The 25,210-nt window shown below is 48.7% G+C and overlaps 1 protein-coding gene across 4 annotated transcripts in view; it reads right to left on the bottom strand.

Moving 5' to 3' along the window:
* ICE1 (interactor of little elongation complex ELL subunit 1) overlaps nucleotides 1–25,164 on the bottom strand; it is a 57,450-nt gene extending 32,286 nt beyond the window's left edge. For all 4 annotated transcript variants that reach the window (XM_086675643.1, XM_025924819.2, XM_086675651.1 and 1 more), the window contains exons 1-10: nucleotides 24,845–25,164; nucleotides 12,568–12,626; nucleotides 11,878–11,912; nucleotides 9,665–9,683; nucleotides 8,813–8,924; nucleotides 7,229–7,305; nucleotides 6,236–6,273; nucleotides 4,039–4,121; nucleotides 3,777–3,816; nucleotides 3,635–3,691 (exon numbers count right to left, since the gene is read on the bottom strand). In XM_086675643.1, coding sequence (XP_086531769.1) covers nucleotides 3,635–3,691; nucleotides 3,777–3,816; nucleotides 4,039–4,121; nucleotides 6,236–6,273; nucleotides 7,229–7,305; nucleotides 8,813–8,924; nucleotides 9,665–9,683; nucleotides 11,878–11,912; nucleotides 12,568–12,626; nucleotides 24,845–24,928 — 604 coding nt within the window. In that variant the 5' untranslated portion in view covers nucleotides 24,929–25,164. The remainder of the gene's footprint in view (nucleotides 1–3,634; nucleotides 3,692–3,776; nucleotides 3,817–4,038; nucleotides 4,122–6,235; nucleotides 6,274–7,228; nucleotides 7,306–8,812; nucleotides 8,925–9,664; nucleotides 9,684–11,877; nucleotides 11,913–12,567; nucleotides 12,627–24,844) is intronic.
* Between the last annotated feature and the right edge of the window lie 46 nt (nucleotides 25,165–25,210).

Below are 25,210 nucleotides of genomic sequence, written 5' to 3'. Positions count from 1 at the left end.
TAGTCAACCTTCATATATGTTTGAAAAGTATTTTAAAGAATTCTACATTTGTGGTTTAAAAGGACTAGATGGAAATCACCAATCTGCAATTATGAAATCAACTCTACCTCCTACTTTGTCTGCTTTTACAAAATCAACTGTTTCTGCGAAGAATACTAAGGCCTCTTATGGAAACAATGTGACTATTCCCTCTAGAATTTCCAGGCATTTTTACTTGATGCAGTTTCATGATTTTAGGTCTATGACCGTAGCATTTGCTTGGCGAACTGATCAATCACCAACTGATCAATCAACTTAATCAACCTGGATATTCCCTTTTAATTCATGTAAACTCATTTCCAGGCTGGAATTACTTTTTGCCTGATTACGGCTTCAAGTTAGCATTTGTTTGAAACTTCTTTATCCATCCCTCTATATTCAACTCCATTTGATTTTAAAAATACTTCCTACGACATGCCAAAAACAAAGGTCATGCACAAGAAGTCACACCCAACACCTGAAAGGCCTTTCTAACACAAATATCACGTGTGTGTCCTGCTCCTGAGTTTCCTTCAACTACTTCTTGCCGACCTTCTGTCCCGAGGGCTCTGTCCTCCCCTCCGAGAGGTCCTGCTGGAGGACCATGGGGACATCGACGATCTGGCTTTCCACAGTCGAGAGCCCCACTGGCTCAATTTCACAGCAGCAGCCGACGGCTATGCTCTTAGACTTTCTCTAACGACATTACCTCTATTTTTAACATTTTCTCCTCGTTCATGATTTAATCCTGTTTCTTCAGGGTTCTTCTCCTTGAGTGTGGTGGCTTCCTTTCACATGACTGCTGCCTCTCAGTTTTAAATGAAAATCGAGGCAGGACATCTTTGAGAGCCAGTGTCTACTTCTTCAGCCTCCGTTTCCCTGGCAATAAACGAAGGGTCCCATCTCACGGACCTACAGGTCTCTACCTTCGGACGGAAGGGATGCAGAGTGAACCAGTTACGAGGATTTACCCGGAGAACGTAAGTAGCCCATTTTCTGGGAAACTGAGTGGCTACCCTTCAAAGCAGCCATAATTCCTCAATTTCCTGATTTCCTTACATCCACACCCACTCCGAGTGCCTCCTGTGCCACAAATGACACTTCACACACCCGAACTCTGGGCCACAGCGTGTGGACAAGTTCCAGAAACGGCTTCTGACATGGAAAGGCTACAAAATGTTCACCCTTGAATCAATTACCTGGCAAACCTCTCCTGTCCTGCTCTTTCTCCCACTCCCCGTGCCCTGAGTGGAAGCAACATAGGGCTTCTGCGATAAAACTTGCTTTTTGAGGGCTGCTATTCTGTGTCGTTTTGGGTTTCATCACCAACTGAAGCCACCTGCTTTACACCTTCCTCCACTGCATACATGTTTAACTCTAAAGGAGACTTCTGTGTTATTTTTTTTTTCCCTGCCATCTTTAATGGAACTCAGAAGGAATAAAAGGGAAATGTGGCATTCAGGCAGACTTTTTAAAAATGAAGTCAACCCAATACTCTAACTTACGAATTCTTTCATAAGTATAGATGGCCCTTGAATGGCATGGGGGTCAGGGGCACCAAGCCCCGGCAGTTGAAAATGCACATGTAACTGTGACTCCCCTAAAACCTAACTACTAATAGCCCACTATTAACCTGAAACCTTCCTGATAACATAACAGGCAATAACACATATTTTATGTTATACACGTTATATGCTGTAGTCTTACAGTAAAGTAGGCTAGAAGAAAGAAAACGTTGTTAAAAACTCAGAAGAAACATTCACAGTGCTGTACTGTAGTTACAGGAAAAAAGAATACCCACGTATAAGCGGATACGTGTGTAATTTAAACAAGTGTGAAGGGCCAAAAGAGTGTATTAAGAGAAAAAGTGTTACTTGGGAATTAAATCCACCAAGGTCCTCAGTGAAATAATTCACAGATGCCCCAAGACTTCACTTACTTAGAAGAAGTAAAACGTACAGCAGACAATATGCTCAGCATCACGGTGTGGGGAGGCAAAAGACCAAAGAAAACAGAACACGGGGCTACGGAGCAGCCAAGGGGATGGGGTGGGAGGGTTCGGTTTGAGACGGCGAGGCCTGAGCACATCAGATCCTCAATCACCCGTCAGCGCAGAAGAGAAGATGGGGGCACCGGCAGCCGGCAGGTGGCTGCGAGAGGCCAGCCCAGCGTGCCCGCTGCTTCCCTGGGCAGCACGTCTGCCCGAAACCTGGCTTCCCACATGTAAGGGCAGGAAGAGCAGGGTCAGAGCACACGGAACGTAGCGAGAGCAGTGAACGGCCAACCGGGGTCCAGGCAACTGCAAGGCGTCGACTATTAAAGCCTCAAGCCCAGGAAAAGCTGGTCCTATGCTCGGAATTAAAAGAAAAAAAAAGGAAGCAGAGACAAGGTAAAGGAGACTTCCGAAGAGACACTATCTACACGCCCAGAACAACACGAGTGGTTTTAGTAATTTCCGTTTGGATGAGAAATAACACGCTGGTGAATGAAAATACCATTAGTTACTTATTTACCATTTTCAATCCATCCTTTCCCGAGAAAGTGTGAGACAGTTAGAGCAGAAATTCACAATCTAGGTTTTATTTTTTTTTAACGTTTATTTATTTTTGAGACAGAGAAAGACAGAGCATGAATGGGGGAGGGTCAGAGAGAGGGAGACACAGAATCTGAAACAGGCTCCAGGCTCTGAGCTGTCAGCACAGAGCCCAAAGCAGGGCTCGAACTCACGAGCTGTGAGAGCATGACCTGAGCTGAAGTCGGCCGCTTAACCGACTGAGCCACCCAGGCACCCCTCACAATCTAAGTTTTAAAAGTGAAAAGCAAGGGCGCCTGGGTGCCTCTGTCAGTTGAGCTTCCGACTTCAGCTCAGGTCATGATCTCACAGCTGGTGGGTTTGAGCCCCGCGTCGGGCTCTGCGCGGACGGTGCAGAGCCTGCTTGGGATTCTCTCTCCCTCTCTCTCTGCCCCTCCTGACTCTCACTTTCTCTCTCAAGAAAAATAAAAGTGAAGAAAAAAGAAGGAAAGTAAATGGCCAAAGATCAAACAACAAAGAGGAAGATTAAAGCAAAAACTCCCAATTTCTCAACTTCCAGAGTTAGACCTTCTTGCCTACAAGGCAACACACCGAACGACAAACGCACACGGACGCAACCCCTCGCCCCCCCCCCACGACTGCCCTTTTACTTTCCTGTATAAGTGCTGGCCTCCCCCAAATGCTTCTGTCCCCCAAAAATGCAGCAGAGGGCTTTGACTCCAGTTTTCCTGCCTGACTTTAATAATCATTATACATCTGGCACCTAAGAAAGTTTATAAATTAACTTGAGAAACTTCGTAAGAAAACTATACTTATTTATTGACAAGTATGGAAATTATATCTCTGACAGTTTCCTTTTCCAAACAATATTGCTTTCTGAGTCTTTCATTCGCTATTTTATTTGATCAGACAGCAAGGTGGTAACACGTGCAGACCTGAGGGAGACGTAAAACAGGACAGGACGCCTCGCACATGAACACCCGCTAAACCTCAGAATCTTCCTAATTACAGGTGAGAGCAGCGAGCCACCTCCCAAACCACCGAAATCACGCACAAGTAAAAAGAAATCTGTAATATACTCACTTTTATCTATGCTTCCGTAAGAATCGCTTGAAATTTGTGTTCCAATATGTCTCAACTCTAAAATCATGGAGGAGAAAACTGTTAATAAAGAACACTGCATGTCGAGCCAGGATTTTTAAGTAGGCATGAAGTGAATACTCACCCTTTGCAGTTTTCTGTTTAGAGAATTCATCCAGCCGTTCCTGTGAAAACAAAAGGCTGCCAGTGTCTGTAGGGGACAGAGGGGGACACAGAGCGCAGGCGCCCCACACCCAATGTGAGACAGGGAGCTGAGCGGGTCCTGCGGACTCTTTCGTGGGGTGGCCCCGCTCTTGACTCCCGTGGGACCAGGACCCGCTGGGCTGGCGGACAGTACGAAGCCCCGAGGCTGGCAGTTCCCACGTGTGTGTGTTATTATCTGTTACCTGTGTCTTCCTAAATTCCTTCTCGAGTATCTTCTTCTCAGTCCTCAGTTGCTTGAAGTCCTGAGTTTGCTTAACAGCAGCCTCTTTCAAGAGTGCAACGGAGAGAGAGAACGATAATTTACCAACTTTACAACTACCGTTAGCATAATACTCAAAATATAATCTGAGTTTTCCTTACTTCACAGAACTTTAACACAAATTTTCTAAGTCGCTGCTCCTTCAGCGTGTTATCGGTCAGGGATAAATGTAGGAACGCTTCGCATTTACCCTGTTGTCTGTGAAACCACAGACTTGGCTCAGACCCTAAGACTCATTTCCGATCCCAGCACAAGCCAGCCCGTGCCCTCTGGTCAGGCAAGAACCCAATACACATGAACTTTCCAGAAAGAGGGGCACTGCTCCCCCTTGCTCTTCGGCAAGAAGCAATGTTCACGCTTCAGACGTGTCAGAAGCGTGGCTTCATCTCGGAATAGCTCCTACCATTCTCTGTATTGGGGAGGGGCGCAATCTTTGCCATGCTTCTTCTATGTTACGCCTTCCTGGAGTTCCCTTCAAGTACATACTTCTAGCGAGTGTCTTTGCTCTAGATCTACTTTTAAGGAATTGTTATAGTTCTTCCCTGGATCTTCAGCAAATTCTTCAATCTGGCTTTTGGTTCTGAAGCACACGCTCCAAATACATTAATCAAGAATTTAGGGGAGCCTGAGTGGCTCAGTCAGTTGAGCATCCGACTTCAGCTCAGGTCATGATCTCGTGGTTCATGTGTTCAAGCCCCACATTGGGCTCTGTGCTGACAGCTGGGAGCCTGGAGCCTGCTTCGGATTCTGTGTCTCCCTCTCTCCCTGGCCCTCCCCTGCTCATGCTCTGTCTCTCTCTCTCTCTCTCTCTCTCTCAAAAATAAACATTAAAAAAAAAAAAGAATCTAACCAGCACTGACTTCATCTGAATATGTTCAGACACAACTGCCATGAACACTAAACTCCCATAAACCACTGCAGTAACGAGCCATCCCTGACTGCTCCGACAAGCCTGAGCATTTCCTTACCTGATTATTATGCCATATCACTTACGAGGAAAAAATATTTTTGTCACACGGGAAATAAAGGCTACACTTCCGCTTCAAAGGAAATCTGTTCTAAGAGCTATACACAGTCTCCCAGGCATTTCAGATGTCTTTGAAACATTCCCTAAAATAGACACTTCTCTCCACACACTAGCAAGAGAAAGCAATACTTAACAAACACAGTCATATCATGTTTACTACCGTATTGTCAGTGTTTGTGCAAAAACCCAATCAGAGGAAAACTTGTTAAAATATTTATAGAGTTTAAATCTAAAAATGTAGGCTCAGTCTAGGTAAATTAATGAGAAATATTTTCAGCTAAGTCTCTTCTCCGTGCCCGATCCAACTACGTTGAAATTCTTACTCCTCACTACATGAAAAATGAACCACGCTCTGAAGGAAGGTGGGATCAGCTTGATGAAACAGCCCACGCAGGAATGAAAGGGGGACGCGGAGACCCACAAAGCCCCACTGGTCTCTCCCTGATGTATTTCCGTGTCCCAACCACATAACGAAAGGGGAAAGAACCCAAAGGAAAGATCTTGAGATCAGTTCCTGAAAGGGCTATTAGCTGTCCCGTGAGGACTTAGCTGACCCTCTCGCGGTCCCTCTGTGTTCTTCCTACTCAGAGTAGAATGAGCCCGAATCCAAACGCTGGGGCGGGGAGGGGGTCAGAGACAAAGGGATGACACCCAGGGCAGGCAATTTCTCAGAACCTTCCCACGGATGTGTCATAACTGTCTAAAAACATCAAGTTTCCTGGCACCAGAAGTAGTATTTTCTTTCTACTAACCTCTTATTTCAGGGAACAATGAGAAAGCCTCCTCAAACTCAACTTCCCGAATTAAATCCTTTTCCTGACTGCTGCTTTTGAAGGTAAAAACACGGGCCGCTCCTAGTTTGGGCCACGTTTCAGAGATTTGCCACACAGTATGCTCATATTCCTATTCCTCCCCCGGAAGGGAGCGTTGCCGTCGACCCTCCCGCTAATTGTGCCCTCGGCACGGCCACTCAGGGCCCGCCCTCGAGAACCACGCAGCCACCGGGCCAAGCACTACAGCTCTGTGAAGTCACCGGTGGGACTGGTGAGAAGAGCAGTGACCCCACCAGCGAGGTGACAACAGCGCCCATTACCTTCCAGCTTCTTCACCTTGGCTTCTAGCTTCTTCTTCCTATTGAGACAATTTTATAAGTTAAAAAGGTAAAAACGGTCAGCTTTCAAACCAGAAACATGTACGTTACAATTCACGGCACATAGATTTTCTTAAATCGCTACAGTTTACACAACAAAGGCACGTCGGTCATGATCAGTCATGACGAGCCTCGCACCTCGACCACTGAAATCACCAGCAACTGTTCTGAAGGCAGAGGAAACCCAAGAGAGAGCGCTACGCGGCTTAGCGTGCACTGGTTCTAAAAAAACTCTCTTTCCGCCAAGTCTGGGGTTTCCCGGAACTGCAGCGGCCTCGCCGCCAGGCCGAGCCGAGGCGTGCAGACGGGCTCCCGCAAGCGGTGCGGCACGGATGCGGGCGGGGGGACTTCTGGGGCGCACGTGCCGGCAGTGCTCACAGTCCCACGTCCCAGGAGGCAGGGGCTGCCGAGCTGCACCGGTTTTCAGACGGACTTTGGAGTCAGAGCGAGTGGGAAACTCCAAGAAACCGTCTCTGAGTAACCACCGCGTCAGGTCGACGTCACCGCACTGTGTGTGTGGCTCCCAAGCTTTGTGAGGAGAGGGGAAGTGACCAACTGGGTGCCTTCAGACAGCTCTTTTTATTAATGGTAACAAAGACCCCACCGCACAGGGCACAGGGCAAGGAGCTGACGGTCGTGTCTGAAGGCACATGGAGACGCGTGCATGCACGCGCAGACAGACGTCAAAACTCTGGAGTTCTTTCTCTGTGCAGCTCTTCAACGCGCCCAGGCTTCTTAGTCCTTCTTATAACCTTCACGCGAGGTGTGATCTCCGTTTTACAGATGTGGAGACTAAGGCTGAAGGACCGACTCGTTTACAACCACAAGGTTAGTTATAGGCAACAACCCAAAGACAGAGAGACAAATGGTACCGATGGAAGCATTAGCTCTTTTGGAAAAGGAAAACCGTATTTCCACAGTTATCTTAACACTTACTGAGCATCTGTTTTCAAGCATTCTTCTTTCACACGAGCATACTCCTGATGAGTGTCCTGGTACAACTTCAGAGAACTCTGAAAAAAGATAACATATCTTATCTTATCACCATCAGTGATAACTTATTTTGACCTTGACCAGCAAAATTATTATCACTTAACAGTAAGAAGTTAACCAGATGAATACATACATTAGGCAGGAAACCACCATATAATTCTTAGAACATTTTAATAAAGATAACCAGATCCTTAGCGTAAATTTAACACGATTAATAGTCTCATCAAAGAAAGCTGCTAAGAATGTGAAAATGTACTAATTTTAGGGCAACTCCAAATCTCTGTAATACGGATTAGCAAATATTTTGGTCTCAACCAGTTAAAATTCAACAAAATCTGAGGAAATTTTAGAGCTTAATAAATATAAGCTATCATTTTTACTATACAAAAATATAAACAAACCATTAGACTTAACGATAACTGGGAAGAATGTGTTAACACCCATTAACGTGTATGTCCTGATGGCCAGCACAGAACGGGAAAGACTGTCACTGAGCACTGTCTCCTACTACGTGCACATGCGGGGTCTCTAACTGCCACAGCGCCGAGAGGGGTTTCACGACCCCCTTGTACACATGAGGGGTCTGAGGATCCACAGCTGACTTATTCCTCTAGAGCCACAGAGAACGAGTGACAAATGAGGTCTTGTCACTGGGGTCTGACGCCAGTGTTCCTGCTTCCTCTCGGCTGTGGCTGCCGACATGATTATGCGTCAGAGGCAGCCAAAATTCAATGTTGCGGCTGTTTCCGTTTCACCTTCTTCGCATCATTCAACACAGAATAAAGACTTTCTACAAAAGTATTACGACCGGTCACTGTTGAAGCAGGTCAGACAACCGATCGGTGCACGGCATTGCTAGAACAGCACAAGGTGAAGACTGGGAGGCACAGACACTATCGTGACAAGGGCTTGGAGAACAGGCTGAGAAGACCAGCGTTGTCCCAGCCTAGCTACGACATGTCTCAAGGAAACCAAGCAACCAACTTTACTGGCCTCTGACTTACGTTACCTGTAAAAGCCATAAATTCTCTCCTAAGACTCCTGGGAAGAGTAAGCCGAAATTCATACTGAAGTGCAAGTTTACAGCACTTTTTTTGCACCACCCCCCAGGTTTACAGAATTTTAAATAAACTGCAACTTGATTTTGAAACAGAGAACATGATCTCTCTTCCTTTAAGTTTGAATGTTTGTTTTTCATTTTGTAAGTAAAGCAAGACCAACGTGAATAGGCAATCAACGCAGGACACGCAAGAGCCCTAAAAACCCACAGTTAGCAGGTTCCTCCGGAGAACCTCAAAGAACACAGAAGCCATGAACACAGCATTACAAGGCTAGCAATTACCATGAGGATCAAGCCTTGAATCAACCCGTGCGACCTTCTCTAAAAATAGTAATACGCTTAATGCTTCTTGACTAGCACCTGTTTCCTTTGTGAAGACGTAAAATGCCCCCTCATTCCAATGACAGTGAATAAGCAGACCTTAGTTTACGGAAGGTAAAGCTTTGTGGGAAAATCCCTTCAGGTACCTTCTTCTCCTCTAGCTCTGCTTTTAAAGATCCCAGCTCTTCCTGACATTTCTGCAGAGGAGAGATTTTCTGAAGCATCTGTTCCACTTGGTGATGCAGAGTACTGTTCTCTCTAAAAATGGACAATGCGTTAGCGTCAGTAGGCAAAAGTATCTCCAGCATGTTACTAAACAGACCTACTGATGATTTCCTGGTTTCTCTAACTTGGAACAAAAAAGAAACCAGAGAATGTCTCATTTGAAATGCCTTCTATTTACATCAACATGACCTTCATGCTGCCCTTTGTTCCTCTGACAGGATAGTCTATTTCTAATAAAAAGTATATGAAACAGCTACCTGAGACACTCTCAGTCTGACGGAGAATATATTAAAGAACAATCTGTCAGATACTCTGGCTTTTCCGATCTGGAAGTCATCTCCATTTACTCAAACTAAGTGACGGGCAATTTTGTGATCCAGGTCATAACAATGTTTTGCCTTCTTCTAGGTGACGAATGTATTCAGAGTATGAGACACTGCTAAATGTTAAGTCCATTTAAAATTGTTTAAAATGCACAAGATAACCGCACTTAACAGTCCAATTCATACAGACTACAATTTTGATTAACAGTAAACTTCATTTCAATGGCAATGTCATGGGTTCAAGTTTTGAAAAATCAAATGCCAGGCGGTAATTTAAGACCTTGATAACAAATTGATTTGGATAAAAATGTAAATCTTCTTCTATTATGACCATCAAAGCAACATTGTATACAATGGATCAATCCTATGTGACACTTTGATTGAGTCTGTTTAAAAAATCTAGTCTTTTAAATGTCTACCCCAAAACAACGATGAAAACAGGTAGCTTACCTTCTTGCAAACTGCAGCTGTGAAACTTGTTAAAGAAAACTCTTGAGAGTTTTATCTACTGACACCTGTCTGAAGATTAAACTCACTTTAAAAGTATCTGTAATAATCTCTGTTCAATATACATACAGGCAAGATCACAATTCCTAGAAAACAATTATTTCACGTGCCACTTATAACACAGCAATAAAAATTTTTACTACGTTATTCTATTTACCATACCGTGTACCTAAAGTCAAAACACCTACTTCTCTAAATTGAAACAAGGTATTCAATGAAATACAGATTAATATGAAATTCCAAGAATAAACACAAGGTAATATTCAACCAACGAGCAACACCTCCAATCCTGTAAGTAACAAAATCCTGAAACAACCTACCCTGGATTTCTCAGATGGTCCCCAGCATAATCCCAGCAAACAAGAGTTTAGGTTCTTGCGCAAACCATCTACCACTACACTTAATGAGCAAGGAGAAGAGAAACACAGGGAGAACAGGAAATCTAGACGACCTTCCTCTGACAGCGTCCATGGTATGATCACTTCACCCCCATCTCATGCTGCCAGGAAAACGTGCTAAAAGAACAAAACAATTATCCCTTTAAATTTCACCTCCTGGAAGTTTCCACGTTTACAGCACAACGTGGCAAATGTCTACAACATCACACCTCCATCCTCCTCCCAGAATACAGACTGCTCCAGATCAAGGACTATATTCACTCTTGCCAGTCTTTGCAAGAAAGCAAAGTTCAAAAATATCGAAAGGAAAAATAAAATATACTCTCTGTCCTTCAGAAAAAGGAAATAAACTTAACACAACAACCAGAATTACACAAAAAAGTAGGAAATGAAGTTACACAATAAAGCCATTTAAACCTGCACCACGAGCACCGTGGGCTGCGAGAGCAAGCTACTGCCCACGCGAGGTACAGAAGTCCGTACTTGGGACCAACGCCAAGTACGCAGCTAGGCCGCAGAGGATCAGAGCACAGAACGCGCATTCAAGAATTAAGCCCGAGGCTTACCAGTTTTTAATAAACTATTCTAACAATTTTGACTTTAAAATTTGACAAATTTTTGAAGAGTAAATCAGTTTTCCTGCTAGATTACATGTGTTAATTACCTCAAAAATTTATGCCAAAAAAGGATATAATGAAAGTATATACTCTTCTAATACTGGAATCGCCTATTTCCCTATTCAGCTAATTAAAAGTATTTCTATTAATTGTTTCTGTTCAGCTTTCATGATCAAAGATGTAAAAGATATTATTACTATCAAAGATATCATTGCTCTTACCATAATATACATTTAGCTAAACAGACTGCGAATTTCAACAAATAAAGCACAAGGGACTTTCACTGACCTATTGTTTTTAACATAAAAATCCAGTACTAAAAATAAGTCTAAAGCTTATGCCTTCATTTTATTACTCGAATCACACAAGTTAGGTACGGTAGCACCAACACAAACAATCAGTGATCACACACAAGCTCAGGAAAGTCAGAGAGAGTATCGAAGCAGGCCTCAGGTTCCCGACAAAGCTGAAGAGCAGAAAGTGTCCCGAGACTGAAGCCGAACTTCAGCGAATCCTCACAAATACACCTGTGCTATTTTTTACGGGGGAGATTTCCTTCGTGATGAATGTTTTCACCACAAAATGCAGAAAAATGAATCACACACACCATCTGCACCGTCGCAACAAAATACTTTGACGGTTACTGAACAAATGCTGACCACGAGTCCACACCTGTCTTGTCAACACAAATCACCCCGATGAGGGATAATATCTATAGTAATTCTCTACAAATCAGAAAGCTAATTAACAAAAGTCAATTTTCCAACATTCTGACTATTCCTACAGGGCAAGTCTTTCAGAAATTCCAAAACATTCTCACATTCAGCTTCACGCTATTCCTAAACCCGCAGAACATACGTCACACCTCCTTAGGACAAATGAAAGAGACCCACGCGTTAGAAAGTTAGGAAACCTGAAGAAAACCGAAGCCAGGGACAAAACCAGACTGTTCTAAAACGGCCACTCACAGTCTTTGTCATTCCACGCGGTCACAGGAAGAGACTCACGTCCACGCTGTGTTCCTTCCTTAGAGGCTGTAAATCCCACCTTCCGAAAGATAACTAAAAATCCCCACGGTTCATTAAGAAACTATAAAGATGTAAATGTTACAATTCGAAGGAAAAAGCTGGTAAAAGGATATCATCACATTTCTTCTGATATTCTGTTAATAAATTACTGCAACAAAGAAAAGAATTACGTTACCTTTTTGATCTGGAAAGTACATTGTTAAAATCACATTTCAAAATATGCCAGGCACCCTTGTTCCTAGGTTTCTGGCAACAGATTTATGCTTAATACGTATGCGTGTGTGTGTGTATATATCGCAGCTGTATCATATATTGAATATATATATATACGTATATATATATGTACACATCACCTTCAATTCCTTAGAGGCAGCGTTGCACTGATACACGAACTTTTAATTTAAATCCCTTTGACTGGAGTAACATCTTAGCCTATAAATTCATGTGACTTTTAGAATATTAAAAAAAAAAAAAAAAAAAGACTAAATCTCATCCCATGACTATGAAATACTTACTGTGAGGAAACCTGAGGTCCAGTCCTAAAGCTAAGAGGGCTTTAAAGACAGAAAACAGCTTGAAACAAAATGTCCACTCTGTCTAGCAGAGATCACTTCCCAAGCTGTAAGGCTGGCTGTGAAGGCCTGTGGGCCAGTAACGCAATGTGAGTTGCACCGTGGCCCACAGCACGCGGGCTCCAGGTGACAGACTCAAGGTCTCTTTGGCCCAGGGGTCTAACACACCACCTGCTCCGGCTTATCCGTTGGGTTCATGAAGTGCAACCAAACACTTGAAAACATACTCACTCTGTATTAATAATTTTTTGCTTCAAGGTAATTAATGCTTCAACATACTCGTTTAAATTCTGAAAGACAAAAACAGCTACAGTCAGCTACTGGTTCCATAAGTTACTCTACACAGATTCTCTGTGCAACGTATCATGAAACACGAACATGTTGTTCATTCACTCTGTGACATAAAAGCAGAAATGAAGACGCTACTGACTTCACCTATAAACACAGACCCACAGACTCCGAGTGATCTTGAACCCACGCTGTATCTCTCTGAATTTTTACGTGAATGACGCTCTCTCCCCGACAGCATGGGAGCCGTGCTGAGGCCGTGACTTGTGCTCTCAATGACAGTCTGGTGAGTAGTCAGTACCTTAGCTCACCAACTAGCAGTCCTCACCAGTCTACAACTTACTCTGCATTGTTTCTGAAGGGATTGAAGACAACCGAAAAGACACAGAAGTTACACACACACACACACACACACACTAAAAATTAAAATAGCACAGGAAGGACAAATAGGAATATTAAAATAGGGACAAGATTCAATAAAAAAAATTCATTTTATAAGGATCTGTAGATTTTAGGGACGAACTACAAATCCGGCTATGCATTGCTGCTATCGACAGGGAAAACATCATTAATTACACTGCTCCAAGTGTTTCTAAGATTTAAAAGCAAAATTTTTTTTCCTTACGTGACTTTTTTCCCCTTCACGTCTGCACATTTCATTAGCAAATATTTCAGAAATAAGTACTTATTTTCACTGATCATACCAAAACACCTTTTTCTAGATAATGCCAATGATTTTGAGAATTAAAGAAACGTCTCCCTCTACAGTACCACATGCACTTTCTTCAGTCCTACACGTAACGTGATCGCTAAAATAAAAACCGTATACACTGAAAGACACAAAGAAAAAATCTTAGCTCTCTTCTGGCCCCACCCCCCAATGAAAGATCTTGATTCCACGTCGCCCATCTCCCTCCGGAACCGCTCCCACACACGACACTGGGTGTGCTCGGGCACCAGGGGCCACTGCGGGACACGCGGGTTCTCCTCAGCCTTCACCCGCGCCCCACGAGCGTCCCTGCCCATGCCCTGTGAGACGCTGCTCCCCGTCCTTAGGATCAAGTGCAGACAGGCTCCTGCAGCAGTGACAGTTACGGGCAATGCAAATCTCAGGGCCCTTATTTATTTTTTTTAACGTTTTATTTATTTTTGAGACAGAGAGAGACAGAGCATGAACGGGGGAGGGGCAGAGAGAGAGGGAGACACAGAATCGGAAGCAGGCTCCAGGCTCCGAGCTGTCAGCCCAGAGCCTGACGCGGGGCCCGAACTCACGGACCGCGAGATCATGACCTGAGCCGAAGTCGGACGCTTAATCCACTGAGCCCCCCAGGCGCCCCATCAGGGCCCTTATTTTTTCATTTGTGTTTCTCTAGGAGCGTGACTGACAAATCTCTTCCGGCTACTCACAGTTCTTCTCTTAGTTAACAGTTCCTTCCCACTGTTTGCTCACGGGGAAGTTGCCCTTTCCGAGGGGCTGCCACATCTAAGGCACGGTGACATTTCATTAAATGTTACAAATGCATATACGGTATGTCAGGTGGCCACTGAAATACACCCACGTAGGCATGTACACGTTTTAAATACTCAGAGTTGAATCCGTCACTTTTTACAAAATTTCAGCTTCCTGATGTATTTAGAAAGTCCTATCCCACCCATGACGCTAAAATTAAAGGATTCTCCTCTATGCTATCCTAGTACTTTTAGGCTTTTGTATTTTGTATTTCTAGGTTTAACCGCTCTGGTGCTGTGTACAATCCAGACTCTCAACGCTGACGGTCAAAAGGGCAACAGGGGGCCCATTCATTTTTGTATTCAATGTATACTTGGCCTCCCACGTTGAAGAAACAATCTTCCATTAACAAATTTGGGGCGTAGCAACAGACTTCCGGGCCCAGAGGGTAAGGAATGCATCTGCTTTTACGCCGTCCCCAAAAACCAGCTAAAACTGAAGTCAAGGAACTTTCCGCCAAAGGCAAGACCCACAAAGATGAGAGCAGAATAAGAAGCCAACGGCAACTGGAAAGCAGATTCAAGAACACGGATTCAGGGGGCTCAAGAGAGCAGGGGGGTGGGGGCGGGGAACGGAGACACCAGGTTCCTCTGAGACCAGAGGCCGGCAGACGGCGCTAACGTGAGAACTGGTCGCAAGCTCTCTTGCAAGCATTTAATCCTCAAATTCCTACCTCTCTGCCACCATCCAGGAAAAGGTCTGCTGTGAGGAATTCTCTGCCCGGGACACTGAACGCAGTGCCAGAAACAAAGGGACGAGCCGCTCCTAAACACAGAGGGGACGCTGACCACCTCCGGGCCCCACGAAGCTCCCAGACACTGGCAGCCAGTCCTTTTGCCCTCCGGGCAGGAGACTGACCACACTTTGTCGGAGGAAGTGTAACCAGCCTGCAGATGAGATCTAAAGGTACTGACAGGAGATCTGCTTCAAATAAACGGCCCGCCAGACCTTCTGCGTGAAGCCCGGGGTCCTGGAGCCCCACACTCAGCATTTCCCGCCAGCACCTTAGCCAACAGTTTTAATATGAACAAGTAATCAAGGATTTCCGCCCATCAGAGAGAACCCTGAACGTGAGCGAGAGACACCAAAAGAAGACCAAGCAACTTGGAGTAAATAAAGACTGAGACGAAAACCGCAAGAACAGTAGTATGGGCGGAGGTTAAGTGATGTTACGTTCACGAAACATCATTTGTAAAAGGAATATACAGAGTTCCTAGGAACTTTATTATAGCTCTTAAAAATTAAAAACATATACACGCACGAGGATGGCTAAAAAAACCAAAGTGACAGACAACAGCAAGTGCTGGTGAGGATGCAGAGGCCGGTACCCTCCGAGTCGGGGGTGGGGGGCAGGAAACGGTGCAGCTGCATCGAACGGTTGGGCAAGGGCTCAAATGTCAATCACCTGACCATCCAGCAATTCCACTCCTAGGTCCGTGCCCCGAGGAACCGAAAACACACGTCCCTGCCAACCCCGCACACTGTGGTTTACAGCATTAGTCACGCTAGACAAAGAAGTAAAAAATAAGCTAATAGAACGGATAAACAAAATGTCACACAGCCACGTAACGTGATTACTCGGCAATGAAACGGATGAATGCCACCCGCTACCACAGGGGTAAACCTAGCAAACACACGCTACCCACACGAGCTCGCAAAAGGCTGTATGACTCCATTCACGTGAATTGCCCATAACAGGCAGATCCAGAGACAGAAAGGAGATTGGCGCTTGCCAGGGACGGGGGCGGGGGAGACAGGGAAGGACCGCTAATGCCCAAGAGGTTCCTGGCAGGGGCGAGGTGGGGGACTCGGGTGGAGAGGAACGTGTTTTACAAAGTGGTGACAGGGTTGCAAAACTGTGACCGAACTAAAAACCACTGAATCGCACATATAAAAAGGATGAATTTTATGGTATGTGAATTGTATCTCAATAAAACTGTCAGAACTAAATTAAAAACAGGAAAGCAAAATAAAAACCTCAAAAGAGTTGAGGATAAAGTTGAAAATAAAAGTTCCCCAGATAAAACGAAACACAGACCTAAGAACAAAGTAAAATAAAAACCAATTAAAGTTGTCAGGGCAAGATCCCACATGCCCAACAAGTAAGAGTTCTAGACACAGTAACAGGAAAGATGGACAGATGATCAAAGTCATTCTGATACTCAAGGAAAACAAATCTCAGAACCAAAGCCAGACATTTCCAAACTGAAAGGTCCCAGCACATAAATAGAAACAGAATCCAAACCAGGAAACATCAGCACCAGGTTTCAGGGCATCGGAGACACAGCAAAGACCCTACAGGCATGCTGAGAGAAAAATGAAACCAGCCAAGTCGCATGCAGAGAATCTGGAACCAGAATGGCTTCAGCCTTCACAACAATCTAGAAACCTAGAACCCTGCAAGTTTTGAAGGAAAAGTGAATTCCAAGGTAAAATTCTGTGCAAGCTAGCCATCAGTTGGGATGGTAAGACTGACACTCTTGGTTTTTTTCTTCCAACAAGATTTTATGTAAATTCAAGTTAGCTGAAAATAGACTCTTCCCAGTCAGAAGTTCTACAAAGTTCTACAAAAGTTCTACATCGCAGACATCCTTACTGAGGGAGGTACTGCAGGTCATGACCACACGTGACCCCCCCAAACTCGTGGAGGAAACCCAGAGAAGGCGACGTGGCACAAAAGACAGAGGTGACGAGAATCGAGAAGGCGGCTGCACCCCGGAAAGGAGCAGGCCCCAAGGCTCTGCACGGAATTTCCCCCTTAAGGAGCAAACGACAGAGCATCTGGCGGAACGAAAGCCCTGAGGATATTCTGACCTAACTGACAGAGAGCTGCAAGTAAACGTGGTTGGTTCGCACCATGCATTTAAATTATGATTTTTTAAGCACAAGTGATTCTTCCTTTTTTCCCCTCCTCTTTCCAGTTCTTTGCTAGTGGATTTCATCTTCCCCACCTTGCTTCCAGATGCCGTTCTATAGTGCTAAGTACCATGCAAGAGACATTCCAGAAACCTCTAGAGTCCCACACAGCTGGATTCAAATTCCTGCCCCACCTCCTTCCAGCCCGGGAACCTCGGGCAGATTTATTTAGCCTCCCTTTGCCTCAGGACCCTTTCCAATCCTATAGATAAGGAGACAGAGCACTGGGAAGGACAGAGCTGGCCTGCTATTAGAAGTAAACAGGATGAGCCAGGAAAGGGTCAACCCATCCCTGGCATACAGCAAAGAGTCCTTAACATGTTCAAGATGAGCAAGCTGAATTAAGGCTAGAATCACTCATCCGGGGAAACAAACAAAAAAACACAAGAAAGGAAAAGTAATCATGATTTACTCCAGAGTACAGCTCTGAAGACCATACAGTCAGAAAAACATCCGCTCGGAGCAGGGACGGAACCGAAATTACACACGGGCTGAGAAGGCAGGGGAGCAGAGGGAGGGCAGGGGCCTCAGGGGCAGCAGGGTCCCGGCTGCAAGGAGAGCTCAGCGTGCACCTGCTGAGGTCAGCCGTCCGACAGGACGCCTGACACTGAAGAGCTAGAAGCAGCAACCCAAGTCTGTCACTTGATGCTATTAAGGTTCATCACAAAACGCACTGCGAACAATTCAAAGTGGGACGGGAGGGAGGTGGGGCTGGGGGCTGCTGGCTCTTGTCCGTCCGTGGACACATCTTGTCCATCTGGCCACCTCTCTAACCTGTGTTCACCCACATTTGCTACAGGTAAGAAATGAAAACCACAAAACACAGCACCACACAGGGGAAAAGCAGACGAAGCAAAGACGAAACCACAGCACTCGAGGCCCTGACTTTTCCCTCTGAGCCCGCCTTCACGGCAGCTCAAATCCGGGCAGATCCTGCAGCACCCTGACAAGTCTTCTGTGCCTCTCCAATCTGGTCCAAACCGTCTCCAACCAGCACATCTCAGGGCTGTGAGTGTGCAGCGGGCTGTGTCTAAGTGACTTGCGCTCATTTACGAGTGCACACGGCCCTCCGCCGCCCAGCCTCGGGAAGGAGGCAGGTGTGGGGAGCTCCCCTCCAGGACAGGCTGACGTGACGGGGTTCCCCTGACCGCGGCTTCTCTCCCAGCCGTCTGGCTCTTCTGGAAGTCGTGCTGCAACATCTGCCGGAAGGCTCGGGCTTCCTCCCGGTTGTCCCCCATCGCTAACCCCACCTTGAGTCTCCCTCCAACCCTACGCCGCACTTACTCACTCGTCCACCAATACGGCTCCCAGACCAGCACGTCCTGTCACCCCTACTTACTCCCCCACGTACTCCTCTGCCACAGCGCGCTGTTTCAATCTTATCCACGAAGATCCTCTGGACGGTCACTGCGCACGTCTAGCACTTGACGGAAGTAAAGGGCACCACCTTTTGCTTACCTTCCCTCCCTTCTCCCAGGGACGTGGAACGGGAGCGGCGGCCGGAGGGCACAGGGCGAGGAGGGGCGGGACAACCTGGCAGGGGGCCGGCCCGTGGGCCTGGGGCAGGCGAGATGCCGGTGCAGTTAGGAGGTGCGGTTAGGAAACCGACACCGCCGAAGGGGTCAGCACACGTGCAGACAGACAGCAAGTCAGTTAGCAGAGGTGGCGACAGGAGAAGTAGGGTGCCCAGGTCGACCTCCACACTCACATCCGGGCTGGCAGATTCTTGTCTGCGGTGGCTGTGCCGTGCACTGTGCGATGTTCGCGGCGTCTCTGGCCTCGGCTCACGAGGTGGCGGGAGCACTCCCTCGGCCCCCCCGGGGCACATGTGGGAACAAAGGACACGGCAGGTCTGAGAATGTGCCCAGAAAGGCCTGCTACAAGGGTGCCCGTGGTGGTGTGTGGGGAATTGGGATTCCAGAGGGTTCCCACCCTTCGCTCGATGCTAAGAGTGGCTCCCTGTGCTGACCTGCAGCGTGGTTTCTGCCGAAACTTGCTTTCCTTCTGGAATCTGAGTGTGTATCCGCCCGACCAGCCCCCAGCAGACACTCCATGTCACTGAGCACTGCTGGGTAACGTCACTTGAGTCCAGTCACCCTCGCTGGGCTTCCTCAGGGCCTTTCCGCCCAGCAGACTCTGCTTTGTGCCCTCCGGCCGTAAGGCCCCTGGCGAGGAGGGGGGCGCACTCACGTGCATGCTCCTGGCCAACCCCTGGCCCCGAGTGTGGGCTCACGGAGCCCTGACACAGCGTGGCCCCCACAACGTCTGCAGACCCCGCCAACGAGAACACAGGCTATGCTCCTGAAGCTTTCAGGGACACGAAATTCAGAGAGAGACTCCACGGAGGAGGCTGAAGAGACACAAGTGCTCTACAACACGTTTTCCTGACTGGGCCTCGAACCAGCGAGAGGCAGAAGCTCCTCCTTGGCCCGGAAGCAAACTGCGAGGGGCCCAGGGACTGGGCGAGCGGCTGCACCGACGCTCGCGTCAGGACTGGAGGGCAGCGGGCTCACCATGCTGAAGGGTGCTCGGATTTCAGGGCAACACAGCCCGAAGTTTGCAGGGAAGGCGTGTGTGCACAGCAGGGACGAGGCCCACGAACAAACCCCTGGACAATCGGCGAGTGGGGTAAAGAGAATGCCGGAGTTCCGTGTGCTATTCTGGTGACTTTCTTGTACGTTCTAGGTTAAGTCGTTTTTTGTTTTTTTTTTTTTTTCCAAAAGAAATTATTTTTAAAAATCACAGTAATCCATTAACCCCTAGGCTGTGGTGATGTGGCTCACTGCTCGCCTTGAATCCTCTCCAGGGTGCCACATCTCCACCTCCTCGTCCTGGTCAACTTTTTATCAACTGCAATCATTTAAAGTCCACACTGACCTCCACCAGAGTGGAGCGTGTCTCCTGAGCAGTGAGCGAGGACCCCCCTGTGGACTCCTTGGCGTCGAGTGGCCGAGAACACGGCAGGAAGGTAGGGATGCCCCCCTCCAGCGCTGCTCCGGGTACTTCCCCACCAGACCAGCTGAGTGGCTCCGCTTCCTGGGAAGGCAGGACAACGTGGCCCCCCTTCGGGCCACAACACTCTCCCTTCACTCTTTCTCCTTACGCAGCTAAGAATCATCCTCAGACCTCAGTTCAGATTCACTTCCTGTAGGAAGCCGCCTTCCGCTGCCCCGCCCCTCGGTGCTCTTGGGGTACCCCGTGCATCCCCCAACGTGGTCCCTGTTTCCCACATTTGTTCTGTGGTTTTCTCGCCATCTGTAACCTGAACTAGAACATGAGCCTCAAGCCCCTTCTGTCCGTGACTGTATTCCAAACTCATACCGTGACGTGACACGCACACACATTTGCTAAATGACCGACAATGCTGGACAAGGGAGTGTCCCTTGTAACACAACCACTTACAAACCACTTACAGTATGTCTAGGAGAGAACAGGTTTCAGGTTCTAAACTACAGGCAATTATCAGTGGGAGTCCAACACAAGTTTACATAAATCACAGGCTCAATTCTGCTCTGAGGACGGCCAGAGAGCATCTGTCCCGCATGCAGTCCAGTGACACGAGCGCAAAAGGATCACCATGTGCTTCGGCCTCTCATCAGGATTCCCAGGGTTAAACGGTTTTGCTCCGCAGGGAGTGGAACCGGTGACAAGGGGGCCTCGCCTCCACCAGAACACAGCAGCCTGTGCCAGACCTAAAACAACCAGCTCAAGAACGGTCACTGGCAACGGAGTAAGGACCCACACTGGATCCCGTGGCGTCTCACACTCAGGAACCCATACGCACCTTGGGCCAGAGCTCAGTGACAAACCATGATCACCGCTGAGGGTGACAAGACACAGGAGAGGAGGCACGAGACTACAAAACACAGAGGATGCAGAAGATGTGGTTAATCCGCACCCTGCAGGACGCAGCGACGACCGTAGGGTACCACGAAAGAGAAAGACGGAGTGGGCAGGAGGGAAGATTTCCAGTGCGAGGACAGGGCCGCGGGACTTAGGACAGACAGCCAGCTTCCCAGCACGGTCCGCAACAAAGGCCTAGCACCCGCCTCCCGCAGGGATGACACCTGCCTGCTTGCCCGTGGTGTGCGAGATGCGGGGAGCTGTGCGACACTACACAGCAGGCCACCCTCTCTGTGCCGGGCACCCCCTTAGTTTCTCTGGCACAAGGTTGCCTCAAGTGTGGAACCCGCTGCGGCCCTGAGGCGCCTCTCCAAAAGGTGACCCCGCTCAGGCTGTCAGATCCCTGCTCCCTGTTCTCCACGTTCCCCACCCTGACTTCGCGGGCTCCCATTCCCCTGTGCCCTTCTGTCCCCTTCGGTCCACACTTGCCTTCTGCCAGCAGCTTTCCCTTCATGGACCCCTCACGACAGCACCTCGTCTCATGATTGCCGCAGACGTTTCCAAAGTTTCCGTAAGTGATAGAGCGTACCCCTCCGGGCCGCTTCTGTTTTCCTAGAAGTCCCCTGGGCACCTGGGGGCACCGTGTAGCACACAAATCGCCACACATACCACGTGTGACTGCAGCTGCGGATCCCCAATCCCGCGGTGGTTCCGGAACCTCACTCCCACGTTTCCAACGTCTCTTGCGGCCACGTTTCTACTCCCCTTCCCTCCACCAGTGCTCAGCTGCTCAGGTTTTACTCTCTGGTCTTCTAGTTCCCAGACCTGGGACCTGTCTCCTCTTTGTAGATTCTCACATTTCAACCTTTTTCTTCTTTGTTCCCATCCCTGGGAAGCTTCAGTTCCCCCGGGCTTTTGTTATCACTAGCACGTACCACAGCTGGTGGCACCCCCTCCAATCCAAGCAGTACATCACCACCTGCTATTTTTAGGGAAGACACGGCTACTACGTGGCCATCGTGCAAGACCTCGCTCTAGCCCATGAGCTGAGAAAACTAACGCAGAACTGTAAGGTGGTGACCGTCGAGATCTTCAATCGCCTGCCACAAACCTATTTTCCCAGCCTCACTTTGCAAAATTAAAGACTTGCTCAAGGCTCTACGCGTATCTCATCCTCCTCTTCCCCTAAAAAGACGATCCAGGCAAAAACCCAAATGCAATGAATGGAGTGTCCTGATTTAGGGAAGAGGTCTCCAAAGGCCGGCCCTGCTTTTGTGAATCACGTTTCCCTGCAGCCCAAGCATGCCCGCTCCTTGCCTGCTGCCCGCACGGCGTGTGCCCTGCGATGACCCGGGGAGGAGCTGCCAACAGCCTGGATCTCGATGACCTTGCCCCCCACGGAACCAGTCTGCAGGCCCCTGGATTGAAGAGACTTCACAGGAGACGGGGAGTCCTCGGCAAGATTCGGCGAGAATCTCTCGGCCAGAGATCGCCTGGGTCACACAGGCTGGCAGCAGTGGGGAAGAGCAAGGAGTGGGGGAAACGAACGCTCGGTCAAGGGAACGGGTTGACAGACTGGATGCAGGATGGGAGAGAAAGACAGGAACCAAGGATGACACTTCGTTTCCGGCCTACACACGAGAAAGCTACAGTTGCTACTTTCAGCTACCAGAGGACGCGGAACCACGCTCCTGAAGGAGGACCAAATCCACAACTGAAAGGTGAAATTCACACCAGTTGTTCTGCACACAAGCCTCCAACAGCTCACTGTTCTTTCAGAGTAGAAGCCAAAATCCTTACAGTGGTCCAGAAGAGCCCCACAATCAGGCCCTCCTCATTCTGCCTTCATCAGACTCCCTGACTGCTGATAAACACCACCCAAAACTCACAGGTTGAAATCTGATCCCCAATGTGACAGCATTTGGAGGTGGGGTCTTGGGAGGTGTTTAGGTCATGAGGGCAGAGCCCTCAGGAATGGGATTAGTGCCCTTTCCAAAAGACCCCAGAAAGCTCCCTTCCCTTTACACGGGGTGAGGACACAGCGAGAAGACAGACACAAACCAGGAACCAGAACCACGCCCCCCCCCCCCCCCCCCGCCCTGAGCCCTAAATCTGCCTGTGCTTTGATCTAAGACCTCCCAGTCAACAGAACTATGAGGAATGAACTCCCATTGTATTTTACGGCGTTTTGTTACGCAGCCTAGAAGGGCTATGACATCCACGTTCACTCCACTGCAGCGACACTGGCCTTCTCTTCCCAAGCACATCCAGCATGCTCCTGTGTCGGGCGTCCACACCTGATCTGCCTGCTGGACGGGACGCTCTCCTCCCAAGATGTCGACGGGGTTCATTCTCTCACTCCCCATGCTCAAATAGAACCTTCTCAGAGAGGCCTTCCCAGGGCTTCCTACGTAAATTCCACCAACCAGTGGCCCCTTCCTGGCCCATTTGTTCTTTCTACCCTCCTTTGCTTAATTTATCTCCAACGTATTTATTATTTTCCCATGTAACTCGTTTAATCTGTTCCCTCCCCCCACCTCCTAAAATGGAAGCTCAAGAAATCAAGAATGTTTGCCTTTTTCCTCCTGCTGCCTAAAACACAGCAGGTTACCTATAAATAGTTTTGGATGAAACTGGCCCAAAGAATGTGGCTTATGAAAGATCCAAGAGACCTTCACTCAAGTTCCTGGGGTTTTGAGGGAAAACAAATGCACATTACAGACACCTATCCAGCGCAGCAGCTGAGCTCAGAAACGCTTCTCCTGCCAGTGCAGGACTCCCTCTCTCTCTCCCCTGCTCTCAACACTTAACGTTTGGGATCACTTCACAGATAGCGCCCTTAAAAAAAAAAAAAAAAAAAACCAACAAAAAAACACCTTATCTCGATGGCCCATCTGGCCTACATTCTTTTCTGGTCTCATCCCAGCAGCCACTCTCCCCTCCACACTGTGCTCATGCCAAGCAGACGCTGTTCTGCTCCCCAAAGACCCACTGCTCCCTCCCACCTCCGAACATCCCACCTGTTGGCTCCTCCATGTTGACCCCTCCACGCAGGAAGGTCCTCTCCCGCTCTTCGGCTCAACATTCAGGTCTCCCTACCTCACCCCCTCAAAAACCCTCTGCCCCCACCACGGCCAAGAGGCAAGACCACCACTCCAACTCCTCCTTTATTTTCCTCCCAATCCTTAAAATCCTGTAAAGTCTTACTTGCACACACGAGTCTTACTTATAAAAGCAGATCGTGTGTTCTGCTCACTATGTCCCTGGTGCCTAGAACACCAGGCAGGAGTGACAACTTCATGACATCTAGTAGGTAGGGCAGGGAGGGGCCCCACTTCACCACTAATGGTGCTGACAGAAGTTAAGAGACCCTCGATATCAGACAGCTAAGAGGATCAGGTCGGACACAAGTGCCTGGGACCGTTTCTATTACCTCACAAGACTTGGGGCCAGACACTAGTAACTCCTCTCCTGTCACCGTAGAGAACAGTCCCTCCTGCTGTTAGAAACTTCCAGTACGTGCACGCCTTTGATGAATGACCCTCCCCGCCAACCAGCACGGCCTGCCTCCGGGCAAGAAATATTTCAAGATGAGCCAGAGCAGCCCCAAACCTCGTCTTCGGAGAGGCAGCGGCCCCGAGCATTTCGCCCATCACCCGTCGGCCCCGGGGAAGCCCTGAGACTGGGGGAGTGAAGCAAGGGGCCCCGCCAGCGCTCGCTCACGCTGTCCCCCGCTACCACCACCGCATCCCGGTAAACGAGTGCCGGGTTGCAAGCCTAAATAAAGCAAAGGAGGCGGTTCCCAATACAACTGCAGTAGAAAGGGGGGCGGGCAGGGGAGGAGGGGGAGCTTCCGCCGCGGAGCGGGCGCAGCGCGCGCGGCGGGACCCCCAGCCCCACGCCCCGGCCGGCCGAGCTCCTCCGCGCCCCCGGCCCGGGAAGGCGCCGCACCTGCTGCAGGGAGGCGCAGCCCTGACACCGCGAGAGGTCCGCCGCCGTCCCGGGCGCCGCCGAATGGGTCTCGCCCGGCATCATGGTGCCACCGCCGGGCCCGGTGGGCCCGCGCGCCTCAGGGACCCGCGGCCCGGGCCCTGTCCTCCCTCTGCTGACGCCGCCGGGGCCGCCGCCTGCCAGGCCGCTTCCCGCCGGCTGCGGGGGGGTCCATCCGTGCACAGAGGTCCCCGTGGAGCTGGCGAAGGGCTCTCCCAACCGGAGCCGCCTCGGGCACTGGAGAGAAACGCGACCCGGCGCGGCCCCCGAGCGCGACAGCGCCCAGCCAGGACCCCGCCCCGCCCTAGCTCGCCCCGCCCCTCTCCG

The sequence above is a fragment of the Puma concolor genome, chromosome A1, assembly GCF_028749965.1.
Source record: "Puma concolor isolate L17-30 chromosome A1, mPumCon1.1.hap2, whole genome shotgun sequence".
NCBI lineage: Eukaryota > Metazoa > Chordata > Mammalia > Carnivora > Felidae > Puma > Puma concolor.
The sequence above is the reverse complement of the archived record's forward strand: the minus strand, read 5'-3'. Positions and strand labels throughout refer to the sequence as shown.